The sequence below is a fragment of the Uranotaenia lowii genome, chromosome 3 (assembly GCF_029784155.1).
Source record: "Uranotaenia lowii strain MFRU-FL chromosome 3, ASM2978415v1, whole genome shotgun sequence".
NCBI lineage: Eukaryota > Metazoa > Arthropoda > Insecta > Diptera > Culicidae > Uranotaenia > Uranotaenia lowii.
Window position 1 is genome coordinate 115,841,153 of NC_073693.1, and position 19,123 is coordinate 115,860,275.

A 19,123-nucleotide genomic window follows, 5' to 3' on the forward strand; every position below is an offset into this window, starting at 1 on the left:
TACATTGGTAATGAAAACGTCTTAACACTAAACATACCGACACTTTGTATATACCTTTTCATACCGCGAGCGGTCAAATGACGGCAAACACCGTTTTCACTAAAACTCCCTTGTTTCTCAACCGATTTCTACCAAATTTAAAGTTTTGAAAAGCTTATAATTCGACTCAAATATGTTTCTCAGACAATTTTCAACTACAATCAATAACTTTAAAGTTATTTACAGCACAAAAAAAATTTTATGAAAAAATATGCTTCAGAAAAAAGGTTGTAAATCAGTTATTAAGTGCTCGAAAAAAATTTCACTTAGTGCCTGAAAAAGCTGAAGTTAGAAACTATATGTTGCACATATGGAAATTTTTTTTGAAAATTTTCTAAGATCATGGCCACAAAAAATGTAAAAAAGTTGTGTAAAACCCGTACTTTTCAATCAATCAACCGCCAAAGCTGTTCCTGTTACAGTAGAAAATTTTGAAAAAGTGAATTGTAAAGTAGACGTAATTTGTCACATTTTGGCATCTTTAGATTTTTAAAATACTAAATACATAATTTTTGACGGCTTTTCAAAGGTAGTTGTTTTGCGAACTTTTTATGAATCTGGATTTTCTGAGACAATCCCTACACTTAAATTCAGCTTTGCACTGGGTTTTGAGTACGTTAACGTATAGTTTAGGCAATAAAACTATATGCAAAAGAAAGCAAATTTCATACCGGTTCTAGTGATGTAACTGCATTGGCGGTGCGATGCTTGACAAAAATATAATAAATATATTTCTGAAAGTAAAACCAGAAAATTTGAGCGAATGCTCGTTTGTTTTTTCGTTTCCTTTCACCCGTCTTCGTTTGCAAAATAGCTTTGAAATATTACCACCCACTGCGCCCGTCTGCCAAGCAAGAATTTGTGCTGACTTCTCAAAATTCAGAAACTACTTCACTGTTTTATTTATCATATTTTTTCCAAGCATTGCATCGCCAATGCAGTTACACCACTAGAACCGGTATGAAATAAGCTTTCTTTTGCATATAGTTTTATTGCCTAAACCTTACGTTAACGTACTCAAAATCCAGTGCAAAGCTGAGCTTAGGTGTAGGAATTGTCTTAGAAAATCCAAAATGATAAAAAGTTCGAAAAACAGCTACCTTTGAAAAGTCGTCATAAATTATGTACTTCGTATTTCAAAAAATCTAAAGATGCCAAAATGTGACAAATTACGTCTACTTTACAATTCACTTTTTCAAAATTTTCTACTGTAACAGGAACAGCTTTGGCGGTCGATTGATTGAAAAGTACGGGTTTTACACAACTTTTTTACATTTTTTGTGGCCATGATCTTAGAAAATTTTCAAAAAAAATTTCCATATGTGCAACATATAGCTTCTAACTTCAGCTTTCTCAGGCACTAAGTGAAATTTTTTTCAAGCACTTAATAACTGATTTACAACCTTTTTCCTGAAGCATGTTTTTTCATAAAATTTTTCTTGTACTGTAAATAACTTTAAAGTTATTGATTGTAGATGAAAATTGTCTGAGAAACATATTTGAGTCGAATTATAAGCTTTTCAAAACTTCAAATTTGATACAAATCGGTTGAGAAACAAGGGAGTTTTAGCGAAAACGGTGTTTGCCGTCATTTGACCGCTCGCGGTATGAATAGGTATACCACATACGTTATTCGAAAACCGTAACACTTAAAAAAAATTTAAAAACGCAAAAATACTTGCATTTCAAAAACAAAAATAGTCCTGTCGTTAAATTTGCGAAAAAACAATTATATAAGGCGTAATCATCGTTTAAAGTTCAAAAACCGTCATTTGACCGCCTCCGGTACGTTTAGTGTTAAATAAAATAAAAAAAATCTTGAATGAATGTGTGTCTTTGTTTCATTCAATTTGATGGAAATTTAAAAATTTTTTAGCGAAGCTACCTGTTAGTGATTTTTGAGATAGCTTCCAATAAAGAAGATTTTCGGCTTTAATATTTGGGAAACACGTGCGTCATCTATAATGCATACTATTTACCACTCTTTTTTCAAATCAAGGTTATTTTTGATTACGTTTTCTGTTTCCTGAAGCTTGAGCTTCAAAATAACCCAAAATTTTGAATTTGGTCGAAGTTATAACAAATTGACCTCATTCGGCCCAAAAAGCACATGTTTTGACTTTTTTTCACTCCACCACAGTTTTTGCGTAAAAGCATGTTTCCAGATCTAACTTAAACAGAGAAGAAATTTTTTGGGACCTTTTGCAGAGCTTTTCAGAGAAAACGATCACATTTGAAGGCAGTCTTCTTTGTATTTTTAACCTCTAATCGTAAGGATAAACTGAGTGTTTTGTAATTCCCACAGAACGTCAGCGCCCTCAAGTACTGGACATTCAATTTTTCAATTTTTCTCCTTTTTTGTCTCCAGGAAATACAAGCGAGACTTGTGAACAAAAATATTCTGGTTGGGAACCTGTCAGATGTCCGCTAAAGAATAGTTCCTCACTATCAGTTCAAATATTTTGCGCACGATTTGATCACCGTAGTTTGTTTATTTTACGGTGGGCAGCTTTTCTTTCTTGTAGAAATGAAGTCAGGCCTGTTTTCTATTCAACTCAATGAACCAGTCAGAAAAAAATATCTTTTTTTATCACTACTGGATCCTCTAGGACTTCTTAAACGATTAACCATGTGAATTTTGGACAAATAGTTTATTTTCAGCTTTTATTTGGTCTCCTAATAGGACTATTCTAAATTTTTCTCGTTTCTGCCCAAAGAACTTTGTCAATGAACTTCAGTATTGGACGCTATCTTAGAAACCACTCGTCAGATTTTCACTAAATGCACCACTGAAAATCTCATCAATTTTCATCCATACATTCAAAAATTATTCACAAATCAAAATGTTGCATTTTTTTCGAATACACTCCTTAGAATCCTAAACTGAATCCAAAATATAAAAACAGCAATACAATTTTGAGTTTAATGCATTATGTAACCAGTTTCTTCTATGTGAGTTCAATCTCATACAATACTTAATATTTAGAAATGAATTTCTATCAACAGGTGAGAAAGTTTTGAAAAACTTTAACATAATTCTGAACTTGGAATAAGTTTTTTAGGCTTTGGCCTCAGTTCTGAGTCAAGATTGTAATTTTTAAATATACTAACTGAATCATCTAAATGTGCTTAAGAATTTGAAATTGTGAGTATAAAGTTGGAAACCTCGCTTGTTTTTCCTGGACCTTTATTTAGGGAGTTTCCAGAAAACAGCTTTTCTGAACCTATACTTCGTTGGCTCGAATGGCCTGATATGTTTGTAGATATCACTTACCTTCAAACATATCAGGCCATCAGGGCCAAAGAGGTGTAGGTATAGGTATAATTTAATCATTTTAAAACAAAAGGTTAAATCCCCTGATTCGTGAATACAAAATACTATACTTACTTACTACTTACTTAATGATCCCGCGCCGATCCTCCGGTGCATAGGGCCGTGGTAAAAGACCTCCACTGTTGACGATCCGGAGCCAGCGTCTTCACCTGGTCCCAGTCAAGATTCTCGTCGACAGTTCGGATTTCAGCGGCTAGACTTCGCCGCCACGAATTTCTGGGTCTGCCTCTTCTTCGATGACCTTCTGGATTCCAATCTAGCGCCTCTCTGCAAATCTCGTTTTCATCTCTTCGCAGCGTGTGCCCAATCCATCTCCACTTACGTTCCCGAATCTCGATTTCTAGCGCCTTTTGATGACACCGGCGATGTAGTTCCTCATTCGAGATCCAGTTGCCAGGCCACCAAGCGCGGATGATATTCCGCAGGCAGCGGTTTACAAATACTTGCAGTTTTCGCGTCGTTACCGCAAAATACTATACAACAAATTATTTTCAAGAAACTTACACTGGTTTGAACAATAGATCAGGTTTCCTCAACGAATTGAAATTGGAGCTGGTTGCAATTATCTACACATATACACATTAAAACCAGACCAAATCGCGATTCAATGGAAATAATCTTCGAAATGAGCATGACTCTAAATATATAAACAAACCTCAGTTCCTCAACTTTTGCTGCCAATGTTGGGTAGGTCTGGTTGGTTAGACGACCTTCAACAGCTCAACGAGATCTTAATCTGTAGCGAAAGAAGTTTGACTCAAGATGATGATGATGATGATGATGATAATGATTTGAATACAGGCTCCGCCGAGCTTGGTTTGCTGTAAATGTCGGCTGACTCATGTGTGTGGAACGGATTGCAAGATTGAATGACTTAGGATGGTAAGGTTTCTTGTTAGTTCTCTAAACGATTTAAAAGAGAACTTTGATGCCATAAAATATTCTATAAGATGCTCACCTTTCAAATCGTTTTAGGGAATTGTATTGCATCGTTGAAGGTTAAAAAATGTGGAAACAAAATAAAACCAAATCTTCCATAACGGTGAGTATTTTCGTCACTTCAATTTGTCGCAAAACTTCCATCGCCTGTCCGGAACGAAATGAAGCAAAGCAAACGAATTTTATCGCTATGAGTTAATGGTGATCAAATGATAAAAAAAAATCGACGATATGACTCAGATGTGGTTGCATCAAGCGCTTTCAGCGCGAAGCTAATCAATTTAATCCGTTGGAGGTAGTTATTTCAATTGAAATAAATAAAATGACTATTACTTGTCAGAACCATTACTCACAAATAAAAATTTTCCAGGATTTTATAACTAACAACTTACATTCACTTACACTATCAAGCAGAAAGAGCACTATTCTTGACATAAACAAGATTCGATCTCATGACTGTTAGTGTAGAAAACTGTAGTTCAAACCACCAAGATAAAGTCGGCTTTACTTTACAGTTAACCAATCCAACCAACTGAAAACTTCTTTCGAATAGATAGGGGCTACAACATTGTTTCTACCATACTCTACCCGAAGTTGAGATCGATTTGTTTTGAGCAAACCAAAATCAAACCCACCAAACATCGGATGATTGAGATCAGTAATGGATTAATTCTCGCTAATGATCGCTGAAGAAGCGCTCGCGATGCCCACGAGAAGACGAACAGGTAGGTTAGCTAAATAACGAGCCAGCCTTAAACGCCCATATCGTGGCTCGTGTTCACAATTTATTATTGTGCTGAATAATGATGCAATGAAACATTTCATGCTAAACTGAGCACAATTAACCGGTACAATATGGCTCGACTGCCGGCATGATGAGATTGAGAGACTGGCGAGAGAAGGCGAGAATCAAAACAAATCTCCTCAATAACCTTCCTCAAAGCACTCGGGAGGCCTTCAAAGATGCAAATCTAATAATATTATTAGGGATACAGCCAGCATATGTATGTTTCCAAATTCAAGCATTAGCGGTTTTTGTTCGAAATCAAGCTGCATGCAACACTATGTTAGAGACTAGGTGGCAATGAGAGTAATCCGGCCAACACAGGTTTAGCTAGTAGTTACTTTTGAGTAATAGTGCCGGTTTTTTTTTGTTGGGAAAACGCAACCAGCATGAAAATCACAAGATGGAACCGGTTTCAAATGCTAAATCAAGATTGTATTTACACCTTAACCGTTTAGGCATGCTTCGGAAGGCAGATGAGTTGTTTCGTGGTTTTAGGAAAATAATCACTCGGATGCCTAATTTTATAAATTGTCGTTTTTTTCAGGGAATTAGATTCAAAATGTTATATAGACATGAGACATTTATTTTTAATTGTGGTAACATTCATAATTTTCAAGAATTTGCACATTTTTTCAATAAATTAAAATTTTTAACGTTGAAAGGCCATTTTAATCAATTTGTATAGATTTTGGCCTCAGATAATCCAAAGAGTTTGGCCGATCTCTTCTTATTCTATTCTGGAGTAATAAGTTTCGTACAATTTTTATACGATGAAGTTTATTTTTTTAGAACATTTTTTTATTTGCTTGCGTTTACATTACACGTCATCCGTCTTAGTTTTATGAGATTAAACTTGGCTCTACTTGATATTTCTTATCAATTCAATGGTTATTCAATTATAGTGAGGTCTTGAAAAATTTCATAGACATATTCGAACAATATGTTAATTAACAAGGAAATTTGCCTTTTTCGTTGATAATTCGACAGATCTGATGAAAATGTTCACTTTGAAAGCATGTTATTCTGAAAGGATTCTTGTTCTTCAAGATCAGTACCGTAAAACGGGATAACATTGACCACCGGGGTAACTTCGATCAACATGAAATTTCATAGTCATCAACAACTAAGTCTTAAGTTAAAATATCTCAAAACTTTTGTCTACGTTTAAAAACCTATAAGTTGAGTTTCAAATAGGGAAAATGGCATGTTTTTCAAATTTCAAATGTAAGTAAAAATGTTATTTCAAAATCATGAGCTTGCAAATAATCACCCTTCCTGATGAAATAAAAGCGTTCAGAAGCAGCAGGTTGATTTATGTGAGAGTTCCTTAGTAAATGTACAGTTTTGGTGTAGTTTTTGTTGTATTTTGAAGTAAATTTTTGATACTTAAAAAATAGGGACATTTTCCAAGAGTAAGCCAGTCTACGACAAAAGGTTAAAAACACTATAAAATGGTGAAGTTTGAAGGAAAAAAATAATGGGGAAAATGCAAGAGCTAAGGGAATTGAATGAAGGCAAAATTTCATTGTTTGTAGTTAATATTTTATAAATAAAATTAAGCCCCTTTATTTATGCAGCATCATCTCTCGATTTTAATTTTTGTTAGGCCTTAACTCATTAAGGACAGTGACGTTGTTTTTTTTACCGCGAAGAAATCTAAACCAAGAAACACAGAAATTCAGTATTGCATATTTCAGAAACTACTGGACCAAAAGTTACAAGATTAGTAGAAGAATGAGGATATTTGATCCATGGGGATACTTGATTCCTTAGCTATATCTCCAAACTGGAATGTCGTACAAAAATCAAATGTTCTAGAAAAATATGCCAAATGGAATAAAACAGCAATGGTTGAAGCTCAAAAACTTTTAATAAAATAAGTTTTTGGGTTATTAAACTTTGTTTGAAAAATTTCATAAAATGTGACTTGAAGATCTTTTTTCATCATTTTAAAATGATCCTATCATGGAAATATTATAACAAAAATATTTATTCCAATACATCAATCTTTCGAGTGTAAAATGAACTTCAAAATACAATATTTTCAAAGCGATGGAAAACTCCCAACTTCAGAAAAAGTTTTCTAAAATGTTGATTTTGGGTACAATTGATCCCCAATATATGGGAACAAATGATCCCGGTATATTCTTCTTCTCAATGAATCGTGGTTATTGCTGATTACGAGATTACTAATATTCATCCAATAGCTAATATTCATCCATCAATTATCTGAAGAAAAGGTCTTAAATAATTGATTTTCTCTTGTTTATAAAAATTGCGCCCGTAAGTATGCAATGTCATAAGGGTTGAGAATAAGCTATAGAATTTTTTTTTCTGACAATTATAGATTGTGAAATGAGAACAAACATGACCAAAATAGTCAATTAACATTCTATCTTGGGGTTTTGTTTGATTTTTTTAGATGGATTAGGGCTTCCTGAATAAAGGATCAAGTCTCCCCTAACTTCAAAAATATCGCAATTTTTTTATTCCCACGAAAATGCTTCTAGTTCATCTACGGGTTCAAGTATCGTTCTAATTTTAGGAGCATAGAAACTTGAAGTTACACGCTGTCAGAAAATGTAAAAGAGTGCGAGTTTCATGATTAATTTTGTATCATTTGAGTTTGTTCCGAACTGCCTCAGCAATGAATAAACTAGCATTTGTGAATATTATGAAGGTGTTAATCTAAATAAAGACAAAATCGATTTTCAAATAAAATGTTAAGTCGTCTTACTAATTTCTGCAACCATGTTTTACGTTCATAGCAGTCCAGTACTGGTTTTAAAAAAATGGAACATGCCACATTCCCTTTAACAGAGAATAATAAAAAAATATTGATAAAAGTGATCAATCTTATCCCGGATTACGGTTCTTAAACAGTTGAATTTTCGAGCATTTTAGCTCCTTATTACGATAAAGTAATCAAAAACATATTTTTTAGCGAAACCAATTTTTTAATGTCATTTATTGATGTTAATTGTTCTACATAAGAATTATGTATGGTAAACTGCCGTTGGACGCATGAATTTCACATGTGACATTTAGATACGTACTTTACGTAAGATACGTACATTTCCGAAATTTTTCATCTAGGCTCATAGTATAGGACTATACTTGAGTGATCTACGGCAATGAAAACACAGAAAATTTGAGAAACTGTGCGATAAAACCAATATTTATTTGTAAAACTTTGATCGCGTTTTTCTCGTTTTGCCTTTTTGTAACATGTGACAGTTATGCTTCCAAAGGCAGTTAACCAGTAATCAATAACTTTCAGATAGATCTTCTAAAAGCTGAGTTTTCTTTTTAAATTTTTACGAGATTCATGTATTCAGATTGATGTACAAAAATTTTTGATGTTTTTCACATCTTTCACTTACACTTTTCGCTTATACATTCCAATCTGTTTCTTACCTGTTTTTTTGTCGTGTTGAACATCTTTGGATGGCTTAGATTACTAAATAAAAAAGCTTTTGAAATCAATATGTTGAAATACACACGATTTCAGCTTTTAAATAAAAAAAACTGATATAACCGACTTTTCTGAAAAATACAGAAAAGTTAAATACATAATTTAGTTTTACCGATTGACAATGTTTTGAGATCTAGACATGGAAAAATTTTCTTTATTTTTTTTGTACATCGAAAATGTAGAAAAGATTCTTCTTCTGCCATTCATTTCAAAGAAGAAAAGTAGAACATTGGAAACCTTAGACTTTTAGACAGAGGACATTTCACAGAAACTATTCACGTATAAAAATATGTGAATGTCACAAACTATAAAGAGTTACTTCAGATAAATGCCATGAGTTTACACAAGTCGTATACTTATGTCCATCAGAGAAGGTAAAAACGCAGAAAACAGACGTACAAGTTCGGACAAGAAATATTCAAAAAAGTATGTAAAATTCTAAATGCTGACATCCATAAAATACGTTGAAAATTAACTTGAAACAGTGCCATCTATTTCGCTGTTCGAAGTGCCTGGTTATCGAAAAGGCGTTATCGTATACGAACTCATTAATAATTAAACTTATGCCGCTCTACAACAGACGGGTTCAGTTCATTGCTATATCAATGCAATAAGAGCTACTTTTGACTGGACAGAACTTCACTTCCTTTATTTAATTCGGTTTTTTACCTTATTGACTTTTCCGGTGTGTGAATTTTTTTTTTTTTAATTTACGTAACGTTTCGGGTTATTTTTCCTCACCCATCATCAGATGTCCCCCAGAGTAACCCGAAAATTTAAGTAAATTTAAAAAGATGTTTCATTCACCGAAAATATTCAATAAGTGAAAACCGTATAAAAAGTACCCGTGATAAACTTTTATTCATTTCTTTACTGTTGCATTTACAATAAGTTTTTTGCACTTTTTGAACAGTTATCGTCAGAGGACGAATCGGCTATATCCGGTCAATTAGGAATATTCGATGACGATCAGTTTTACCAATCTAAACTGATTCTGGTCATCTCAGAGCGGATTACATTCAAATATCACTTTTGCATTCCATTGTCCAAAATGCACTTCTAACTTGAAGGGAATAGCGATAAAGATATTTTTCCATTATGCAACCGGACGAAAGTGTTACGAAACTTTAACACCATTTTTTTCGAAACATGCCAAACAGTTGATACGACCTGTTCAAAACTGACCAAAATTTTGTTTTTTTCTCAGTTGGGTTTTGGCTGTTCTTTCTGGTGTGTTTGGAGCAGGCTTGTAAGTGGTCACCATCGTTTGAATTTTTCCGGAGACAACCACCACACATCGTTCGTGACAATCGTGGAGAGCGCAATCGTTTGATCGGAGAGCAAAAAAATGTCAAACGAAATTTTGATCTTTTTTGTGGTTAGTCGTTTTACTGTCATCCCTCTTGCGTAGATAATCGAGATAATCATTCCACATTGTTCGACCAATACATCCAAACATCACCCGGCGCTGCAGAGTGACGAATTTTTTTTTTCAACAGGAGGGAGTGAATAGAAAAGATTGCATTTGCTTATTGAGTCTGTAAGTTCTGCTGCGTGAAAGAGATAGGCGATGTCGTAAACTGTCGGGAATGATGGTCGTTTGACCATCAAATTATCCCTCTCGTGTACCAAGGCACGAAATTTTGTTCGAAAATCACACAAAGAAGAATGAATGTCGTTTCGTTTGATGGTAGTCGACTGTTCGGCAAGTTTTCGGTCGCATTCGTTTGATGGCACGAACAATGATACTGATAAAAGCAGGCTGTGCGACTGTCAGAGAAAATGTCGATGGTTTACAAGTCTGGTTTGGAGACATCTGGTTGCCCAGCCGAAAAAAAATTGGTTCAAAACGATTGTTGGAAATTTTACACAAGTTTCTTGGGCTAGCTTGTACGTCTGTTCTCTGTGGTAAAAAAAAAATAAAAACGAGGCCCTCAGAGCCAAAATGGAGTCCTTCGGGCGTCGTGTCGCCTCAGCGTTGCGTTGACATTTCATTTTGTGGGTACCATTTTCCGTTTGAGCCACCATAATACCAGAATTTCCATAATTATAATTTTTTACCAATATAAAATTTAGGTATCTTACTTTGAATTAGAAAAGTATGATAAGATTGGTAATATTGATTGAATTTTCCCAACAAAAATGTAAAAAAATGTGCTATTTATTATAAATTTTCATTGAAACTTAAAGAAAAAGCATAACATTAAAATTTGAACTAACTAATTGTTGCTCATCATTATGTTAAAAAAATTTACATTTAAAAAATAAATTTTACCAACATTTTTTTTATAATTGAGGAGAAAAAAGAACGATAATTTGATTTTTTGGTTCTATTTAGTTCAAACTTTGACTAAAAGAAGAAACAGTTAAAACCCTGCTGACGCGATAGAATTAAGAAAACTTTCAAAACCATATAGCGTTGACGCTCGAGAACGTTTATGTTTAGAACAAGTTTCGCGTTTTAGTACAACCCAAGTAACCATAAGCACTAAAAACTAGCACCAATTCTGTTCTAACGTCAGCTATAGAGCTCGATTCTGTGCATCTTATTAGCCCTGTGAGTCAGGTTTGACGAAATTAACTGCGGCTTTAGTGCAGAAACTGGTATATCCCTATAAAACCACTTGCTATGCTAAGTTGATGCTATAGCGTTGGCGGGCAAAATACTGGGAAAATGAAAATGGCGTTCAAATGAGATACAAACATGCGGGAAAAAAATTTCGATTTTTGTTTGGCTCCATTTTTCAGCCATGATTATTAATTTGGTTCATGTTGATATTCGCTTAATCGCTTATGCATATTAAGGGGATCGCTGGGGTTGAATTTCTACATATTTTTTTTTAATTTTTCGGGTGAAGATGATCTGGAATTGAACTCATAACATCCATGGATCGGACATTTTTCAGTAACTCTGCTAGTGGATCTATCAGGTCCGCGTTAAATCTTTGAAAAAAGCCCTATTTGAATCAAATTTCTGGCATCTGATGTCCTAAATTTGCATTAATTCAGCATCAATCAATGCTAATATGCATTGGCCTAATGCCACTGTAGTTGTACTTACAAAGTTCTAAAAAGCATTAAAGCAAGCTTAAGTAATGCCATTTTAATGCTTAGAAAACATAGCATTTGTCATTCTGATTTAGAGCTATGTTGCATTTCAAAAGCATTTTGCAAAGCTGATAAAATGCTGGTTGCATTTTAAAAGAGTGGTATAATTTTAATATGATGCAGCATAGCAATCGAAGGGTTGTTGTAATGCAAAATTGCACTTGATGTGCTGATATAGTGAAATTTAGGACTTGAATGCTGGTATAAAGCAATAAAAATGCAAATCCTTAGTGCTTATGGTTACTTGACGCGACGCATCATTGTGGTGGCTTAAACGTAAAATAGCATCCCCAAAATGAAATGTAAACGCGACGCGACGCACGACGGGCTATTGTGCGGCATCCCTAAAGTGTTAAATGAGCCTAAATTAAAAACTTTACATATCTCTAGTGTACTTTAATTGATCTTCGGTTTTCTTTTTAAACCCTCTTGGTTTTACAGTTGATTCATAAAGGTTTTGAAGAAGTTTAGAACAAAGTCTCATTTCGAAATTTTATAGTGACCTTGTAGATTTTTTTAGAACCAGAATTGTTGACGAAGAAAAGATTTTCCACGGAGGAGCATTGATACCAATATTCTAAGGTCTCGAACAAATATTACTCAGATCATCTGAGTCAGATGTAAAGAGTCCTGTGCAATTTTCGTTTTAAACCGAGATGACAGCTTTAATTTCAATTCTCCCAATTTTAAAAGATTTTAATCACCGTTTTGAATATGATTTTTTATCTGTTCTAGATTGATTCCACCACGTAATAATGCCTATTCATGGCGCGCTGTTGAAAACATGAAAAAATATTATTTTTATCCGACGATTTAACGGAGAACATTATATAATTCGCATTGAATAATTTCAACTAAATGAAAATTTTAGATTTTTTTGTTAATCTAACTTGGAAAAAAATCTTTTCTAGATGTCGATTGTTTATTCAACATTTTACTCGTCGTATTCCTAATAAGCAGGGTAAGCTTTTTTCCCGTATAAAATGAACTCTAATAGAATAAATTGTTAATTTCGAGATGATATTAAATATAACGACTTGTAAATGCCTTCCAATCCCAGACACACCAATGCACTCATATCCTTTCCAAAAAGGCATGGTTGAAAACAAAAGTGAGCAAACCAGAAGGAGCGAACAGAACAGGTGAATCAACTTGCATCATATAAGGTTTCTTGCTTCTTCTTCCTCCCTCTTTCCACTTTTACCTCTTAGCTGAAACACCACACTGCCGACCGGAGTGTTTTCCGGTAGACTGAACCGAGACATATCTCCGGTCCCGGGAATGAAGTGCGGCATTCGATTCATGATCTGGGCTGCAACCGGTTCTGGCAGCACTACTAGAATTTGAATTGCTATGGCCAACGCAATGGCCACCAGCCTGCTTCCCGCTAGATCCGCTTTTATTTTCGCCATTACTGCACGGATGAGGTGTCAAGGCGTCATGAATAAGGTGAATGGCGATGACCAGGTTTTTTGCTGCTTCTTGTATTTCACTTTGTAATGCGGGTTTCTTCTTGTTGCGAGAGGAAATAGAATGTATGGCTTTTGATCAGAAGATGATTCAAAAGCGAGAAACTTTCTCGAGTACACTAAAACAGCTAAGAACTGGGAGCATTTGCGAGAGGCAATCTCACTAGACTAACCTAGAATGACCCCCCTAAGACAATTTTTCAAAGCACTTTATAACACTCGAAGCCATCTCTGGGTACTGGCTCTCTTTTAGCAGCAATTCACAAACACAAAGACTCCACCTTTGGACACAGGTTATCTATCTTACACTTTGCACAATCTTCTTTTTGCGATTATGACGTGACCAAAACGCTTTTCTGACTGTTTTGGTACGATACTTGAATGGAGATTAATTTTCTCGCAACTGAAAAATTACACGCTTTAGGAAACAGAAGATATCGAAACCCACTCAACCAGCTGCTTATCCAAATATTTGGCCACAAAAATCCCGTCCCTCACGACAAAACCGGATTCACGACAAAAACACAGTAAACTAGGCCAGCTCGAAATTTCCTCGATTTGCATTCCTCCATAAACCAAACGAGATGAAAGCCAGCGTTTGGCATCCGGACCTCACCCTTTCGTCAGCGCCGAGCCATTTCACACCGTCACTTTCCAGCAGCCGTTTTCGAAGAAGAAAGTCACCGCGGCGGAGAAAGATCTGTTGCTTTCTGTTGTCGCGACGAACGTCCAGCATCCAGGCAAAGGCCGCGTCACGACCCAAGAAAGAACGCAAAGCGCAAAGAAAAACGATCGAACGCCTCAAGCTTACGCGCGACAGACAGACGGTATGAACAAGAAATCGAAAAAAAAAGCGACGCGCAACCAACCGTTAAGGAGACGTCTTGACGCGTTCAAAGTTACTCGTCGATTGATCAGACCAAACGCGAGCAGTTTCGACTTAAGCTGCTGAGCATATGCCTTTAGAAACTCAGGTGCTTCTCAGCTGCTGAGAGTTACCTGAAGAAGATGGTTTTGTTGTTTACTCCATTGCAGCAAGTTCATGGATCTAAAGTTTTGTGTTTTTGAACCGGGAGACCTCTACGTGACTTCATTGCTGTTGTTTAGGTTCCGAACTAGTTAGCATTTGGCTGGAAGTTCGTCGCTTTTTCGCTCTAGTCTAGTTTAAGTCTCTCGAGAGACTGCAGCAATGCCTCTCTGTGAGATTCAGTCTAAAAAATCCTTAGATCAAAATTAATCAACAAACTTTATTGGAATGGTAGATATTTCTTCAAAAATTAATTTTTTCCTTACCTACCTAATGCATTTGTTGCGTAACAAGTCAAAAGCAAAAGTTTTGGTATGAGGTAGAATGCACTTTTTTCAATGTTTGATAAACATTTCATCAGAAGGAATAGGTATCTACATGAGGATTCGTTAAGCAATGAATTGTCACGTTTCGCTTTCGTAATCGGGCAGATGTTTTGCTTGAGAAGCAGAGAAATTATGAGGAATTCTTGTGCGTAGTGAGGCTTGCGTTTGACAATGTTTTATTTGGTTTCGGGTATTGTTGAACGCTGTGTATTCGAACCTTCTACTTTTAAACATGGTATGGAAAGTTATCATGTTCGTTTAGCGCTTTATAATGTTCTTAATGGTCTGAAATTCAAAATTTAATTTAATTTAATTCAAAATTTATTCAGGTTACAACCACTTCAAATGATTCATTTGAAGTTTGTTATGTACAATTTATAACGGTGACTCTTCTTACAAAATTATTCAGAATCCCAAGAAAAACTGGCATTCAAAATTCAACAAATCACAAATTTACCATTAATAAATCCGAATCAGATTCACCCAGACTCTATTTTCAAAATTTTCAAAGCTTGAACTTCAGAAAACAATACATTAAATTCCTAAGATTAGGAAATTCAAAATATATTTATATTTAATTCTTAATCTGAAAATTTATTGACTTATCGTTTAATTGTCAATTTATATAAGAAACATGTTGAAAGTTATATATAAAATAATTTTCATGTGATAAGATTAAAATCTCGAATATTGAAAATTAGAGGATTCATAATTCTGAATCTTCAAACTTGATTTAACATTTCATATATGTTTTTCTGTTTATGGTGTTTCTTAAGAACTTGCACAAAGACAGGAGGCTTGCCCTGAATTTCTTATATTTTTTTAAATTTTTAAAATTTCCACTATAAAAAGTATAAATCGTAATAAATGTTTAATTTCATCTACACGTCCTTAACTGCATCGTGCTCGCGAATAGATTCTTATGGAAATCCTAACAAATAAAGTTTACTTTGTATTGAGACCACATTCCATAAAAAGTGAGATCCTTGAAAGTATTATACAAACCATCTCTGACCCAAAAAACCCTCGGATACCAAATTTCACTTAATTCCGACCGACCATTCATACGTGATGTTGTTACAAAGAAAACGCCTCCATTTTTTATATATAAGAAGATGAAAAGAGATAATTTTGTATGGGGACCCCCCTTTCATCAAAAGTGAGATTCTTGAAACTATTATACAAACCATCTCTGACCCAAAAAACCCTCGGATACCAAATTTCACTTCATTCCGACCGACCATTCATACGTGATGTTGTTACAAAGAAAACGCCTCCATTTTTGTATATTAGATTTGAATCACTTAAAATACTTAATCGAAACGATAAAAACAATCGAGTTAGAGAATATGTAAAGCATTCTGAATTTCTGTTGAATTTATTGTCTTAGTAGATATATAATAAAGTGTGTTATTAAAAAAATTAAAGCTTTTGTATAATTGAAATTTTTTTTTAGATCATTGAACTTTGCTCTCCCTAATTTTGTTTTTTGTTGTTTGTTGAACACCTAGTCGGAGTTGAGATTTTTAATAATTTTTACATTCAAAGCCATAATTTTCCAAATTGAATTTTCGATAAAAGGATTTGCAGTCGTTTGTTAAAGACATTTGATCAAAAAATAAGGCAAAATGAGGTGAAAAGGGGCAAAAATGGGGAAAGTTGCTATTATTTTGTAAAACAAAAATTGCAAATAATAGCACTCTGGCTTCAAAGTGAGTGTAAATTATGTTTTATTTAATGTTAAATGCGGAAATTTTAAGATAAGATATCTCGTAAATATCAACCTTGACAAATTTGACCTGAAATCATTTGAAAAAAGTACTTTACCTATTTGAGTGCCGAATATAGCTTGAATAAAACTATTCAAGTTGAATTGGTGATGAAAATTTAATTGCTGCTTCATGTAGATAAAAATGTAATGTTATAGCATGTAATTTTTGGTATAATCATTAAGGGATGATTTGAGATATTTTTAAAAGAATGTTCGAGCTCACTTAAATTCCTACTAAGTAAGAATAAATGGGACAAAGTGCGTTGAAGTACCGTAAACTGGGAGAACTTTGATCATCATGAAATTTTTGCAGATAATCATCATTAACTATGTCTTAATAAAAATATATGAAAACTGTTTTCTACGTTTGAAAGCCTATGAGTTGAGTTTCAAATAGGCTAAATTTGGTTTGTAATTGGAGATTTTCTTATATTACTTAGAATGTAGTTTTAAAGTTTTTAAAATATCTGTTTATTTCGAAGACTCACAAACAAACATGTCTCCTGATAAAATGATAGCATTAAGAAGCAAATGGGTTGTTTTTTATGATAGTTTAACTTTTTTATTTTTTTAAGGTATGGTTTTTGATTTTTTTTTTGATCATTATATGATAATTTTTGGATGTTAAAAAAACGGACATTTTCTATGAGAAAGCCTGTACAGAACAAATGGCTAAAAACCCTATCAAATCGTTAAGTTTCAATAAAAAAATGAACATAGATACAGTGGGAGGACCTAACGAATTGCATGATGGCAAAATTTCATTTATTTTTGAGGCCATCAAATATTGAGAAATGTTTATAATTTTTGCCCCTAAATGTATGCAGCATCATTGTCCATCTTTTGAGTATAGGGGAGAGTGGGGATACTTGATTCCTTCGCTATATCTCGAAACAGGAATGACTTACGAATATCAAATGTTCTAGAAAAATGAGCGAAAAAGAACAAATCAACAATGTTGTTATCTCAACAAATTTTAAAAATGTTATTTTTCGAGTTATTGAACTTTGTGTGAAAATTTTACAAAACGTGATTTGAAGATCTTTTTTATAACTTTAAAATGTTTCTCCCATGAAAAAATTATAATAAAATATTCATTCCAATATGTCAATCGTAAGAGTATAATTTGAACTTCATTGTGTCATATTTTCAAAGCAATAGGAAACTTTCAATTTTTCTAAGAAGAAGTTTTCTGAAATGTACATATGTTATGGGTATAATTGATCCCTAGAGTGCAAAATGATATATTTTTCTTCTGAATGGATCGTGATCATTGGTTATCATGATATTACTAATATTTGTCCAAAAACTAATGTTTACCCTTCCTAATGTGTCTGTTAAAAAGGACTAAAAATACTGTGTTTATCTAAAAACAAAAAATTGCGCCATTTAGTATGCAATCACTTTAGGGTAATAAACAAACTTTTGAAATTTTCTTTGTCTGATACTTACAAACTGCGAAATGAAAACTAATATGGCAAAACATAGTTAACAGACCTTTTATTTTCGGATTTTACTAGTTTTTCGCCTAGGGTTGGGGCACCCTATATTAAGGATCAAGTCTCCTTGAGTAAAGGATCAAGTCTCCTGTAACTTAAAAAATATCACAATTTTTTATAGTCTCATGAAAATGCTTCTAGTTTATCTACGAGTTCATGTATCGTTCTAACTTTGGTAGCATATAAACTAGAAATAACACGCTGTCAGAAAATGCAAAAGACGGTGAGTTGCAAAATGTTTCAATAAAGATATGATGAAAATATGAAAAGGGGATCAAATATCCCCATTCTCCCCTATTTGTTTTTGAAAGAAAACGTGGAAAAATTCAATCGAGTTCAAAAAAAAAATACTGTTATTGATGTTTTACGGCTTCTGTTCTTATTGGCATCAAAACAATAATATTGAAGATGTTGAGATACGTAAAAACCATAGTGATCAAAGTTACCCTGAAACATTAAATTTGGTTTTGTAACAAACATTTAGTTATAGCCACTAAGAGCAAGTTCACTGGTGTTGGGAAAAAGTGGTAGAAATTTTGACATTTTGAAAATTTTACCATGCAAAAATGTTTTCAAGATCTTGGGGCGTTGTATTTTTTACAACACTGTTTCTATTTCAGCCGTATGTGATAGAAATATTGCTATTTTTGCATCACAGCATGCGAAAATACAACACGTGTTGTAAAAAAACTAGGAGGCCACAGATCTTGAAAATGTTTTTGCATGGAAAATTTTTCTAAATGTGCAAAAAGGTACAAAACTTCTACCACTTTTTCCCAACACCAATGACCTTGCACTAATGTCGTTTGAATATTCTGCTATCAATGATCATACTTTATATTCCTTACCTCAGTAAGTATTTTTATAATATTTAGTGTTACAAAAAAGCAACCCCTTCGAAAATAAAATAAAAAAGTTATCAATGTTCCCCCAGCTTACGGTATGTTTCCAAACGTATTTGAAACGGCATTTGAATACATACATTGCTGTAACTTTTATGAAGAAAAACTCGGTGCTTATTATTTTTTACAATTGATGGATCCTTTTCTATCTCCTGTTTGAAAAAAAAGTTACAGTCATCAAAACAGACTTAAACTTTTTTTTCAAACAGGTGGTAGAAAAGGATCCATAAAAGTAGACGGATATCGATTGACATAGAAATGGATAGGGTTTTCAGACCAAATTTGCTCCTTACTAACCAACTTTCACCGTCATTTCATCAAAAATACTTGTATTAAAAAATATTGTCTGAATTTATGCAGCATCATATAAATCATCCAAATCTATATATATAAAAAGCAATTTCTGTATGTTTGTTTGTTTGTTTGTTTGTTTGTTTGTCCTCTATA

General features: G+C 33.8%; 1 protein-coding gene across 1 annotated transcript in view; it reads right to left on the bottom strand.

The window, feature by feature from the left end:
* The window catches only part of LOC129756639 (cadherin-23), a 94,074-nt gene extending 80,052 nt beyond the window's left edge, over positions 1-14,022 (bottom strand). Inside the window, exon 1 of the mRNA XM_055753561.1 lies at positions 12,887-14,022. Coding sequence (XP_055609536.1) covers positions 12,887-13,094 — 208 coding nt within the window. The 5' untranslated portion in view covers positions 13,095-14,022. The remainder of the gene's footprint in view (positions 1-12,886) is intronic.
* Positions 14,023-19,123: the final 5,101 nt, after the last annotated feature.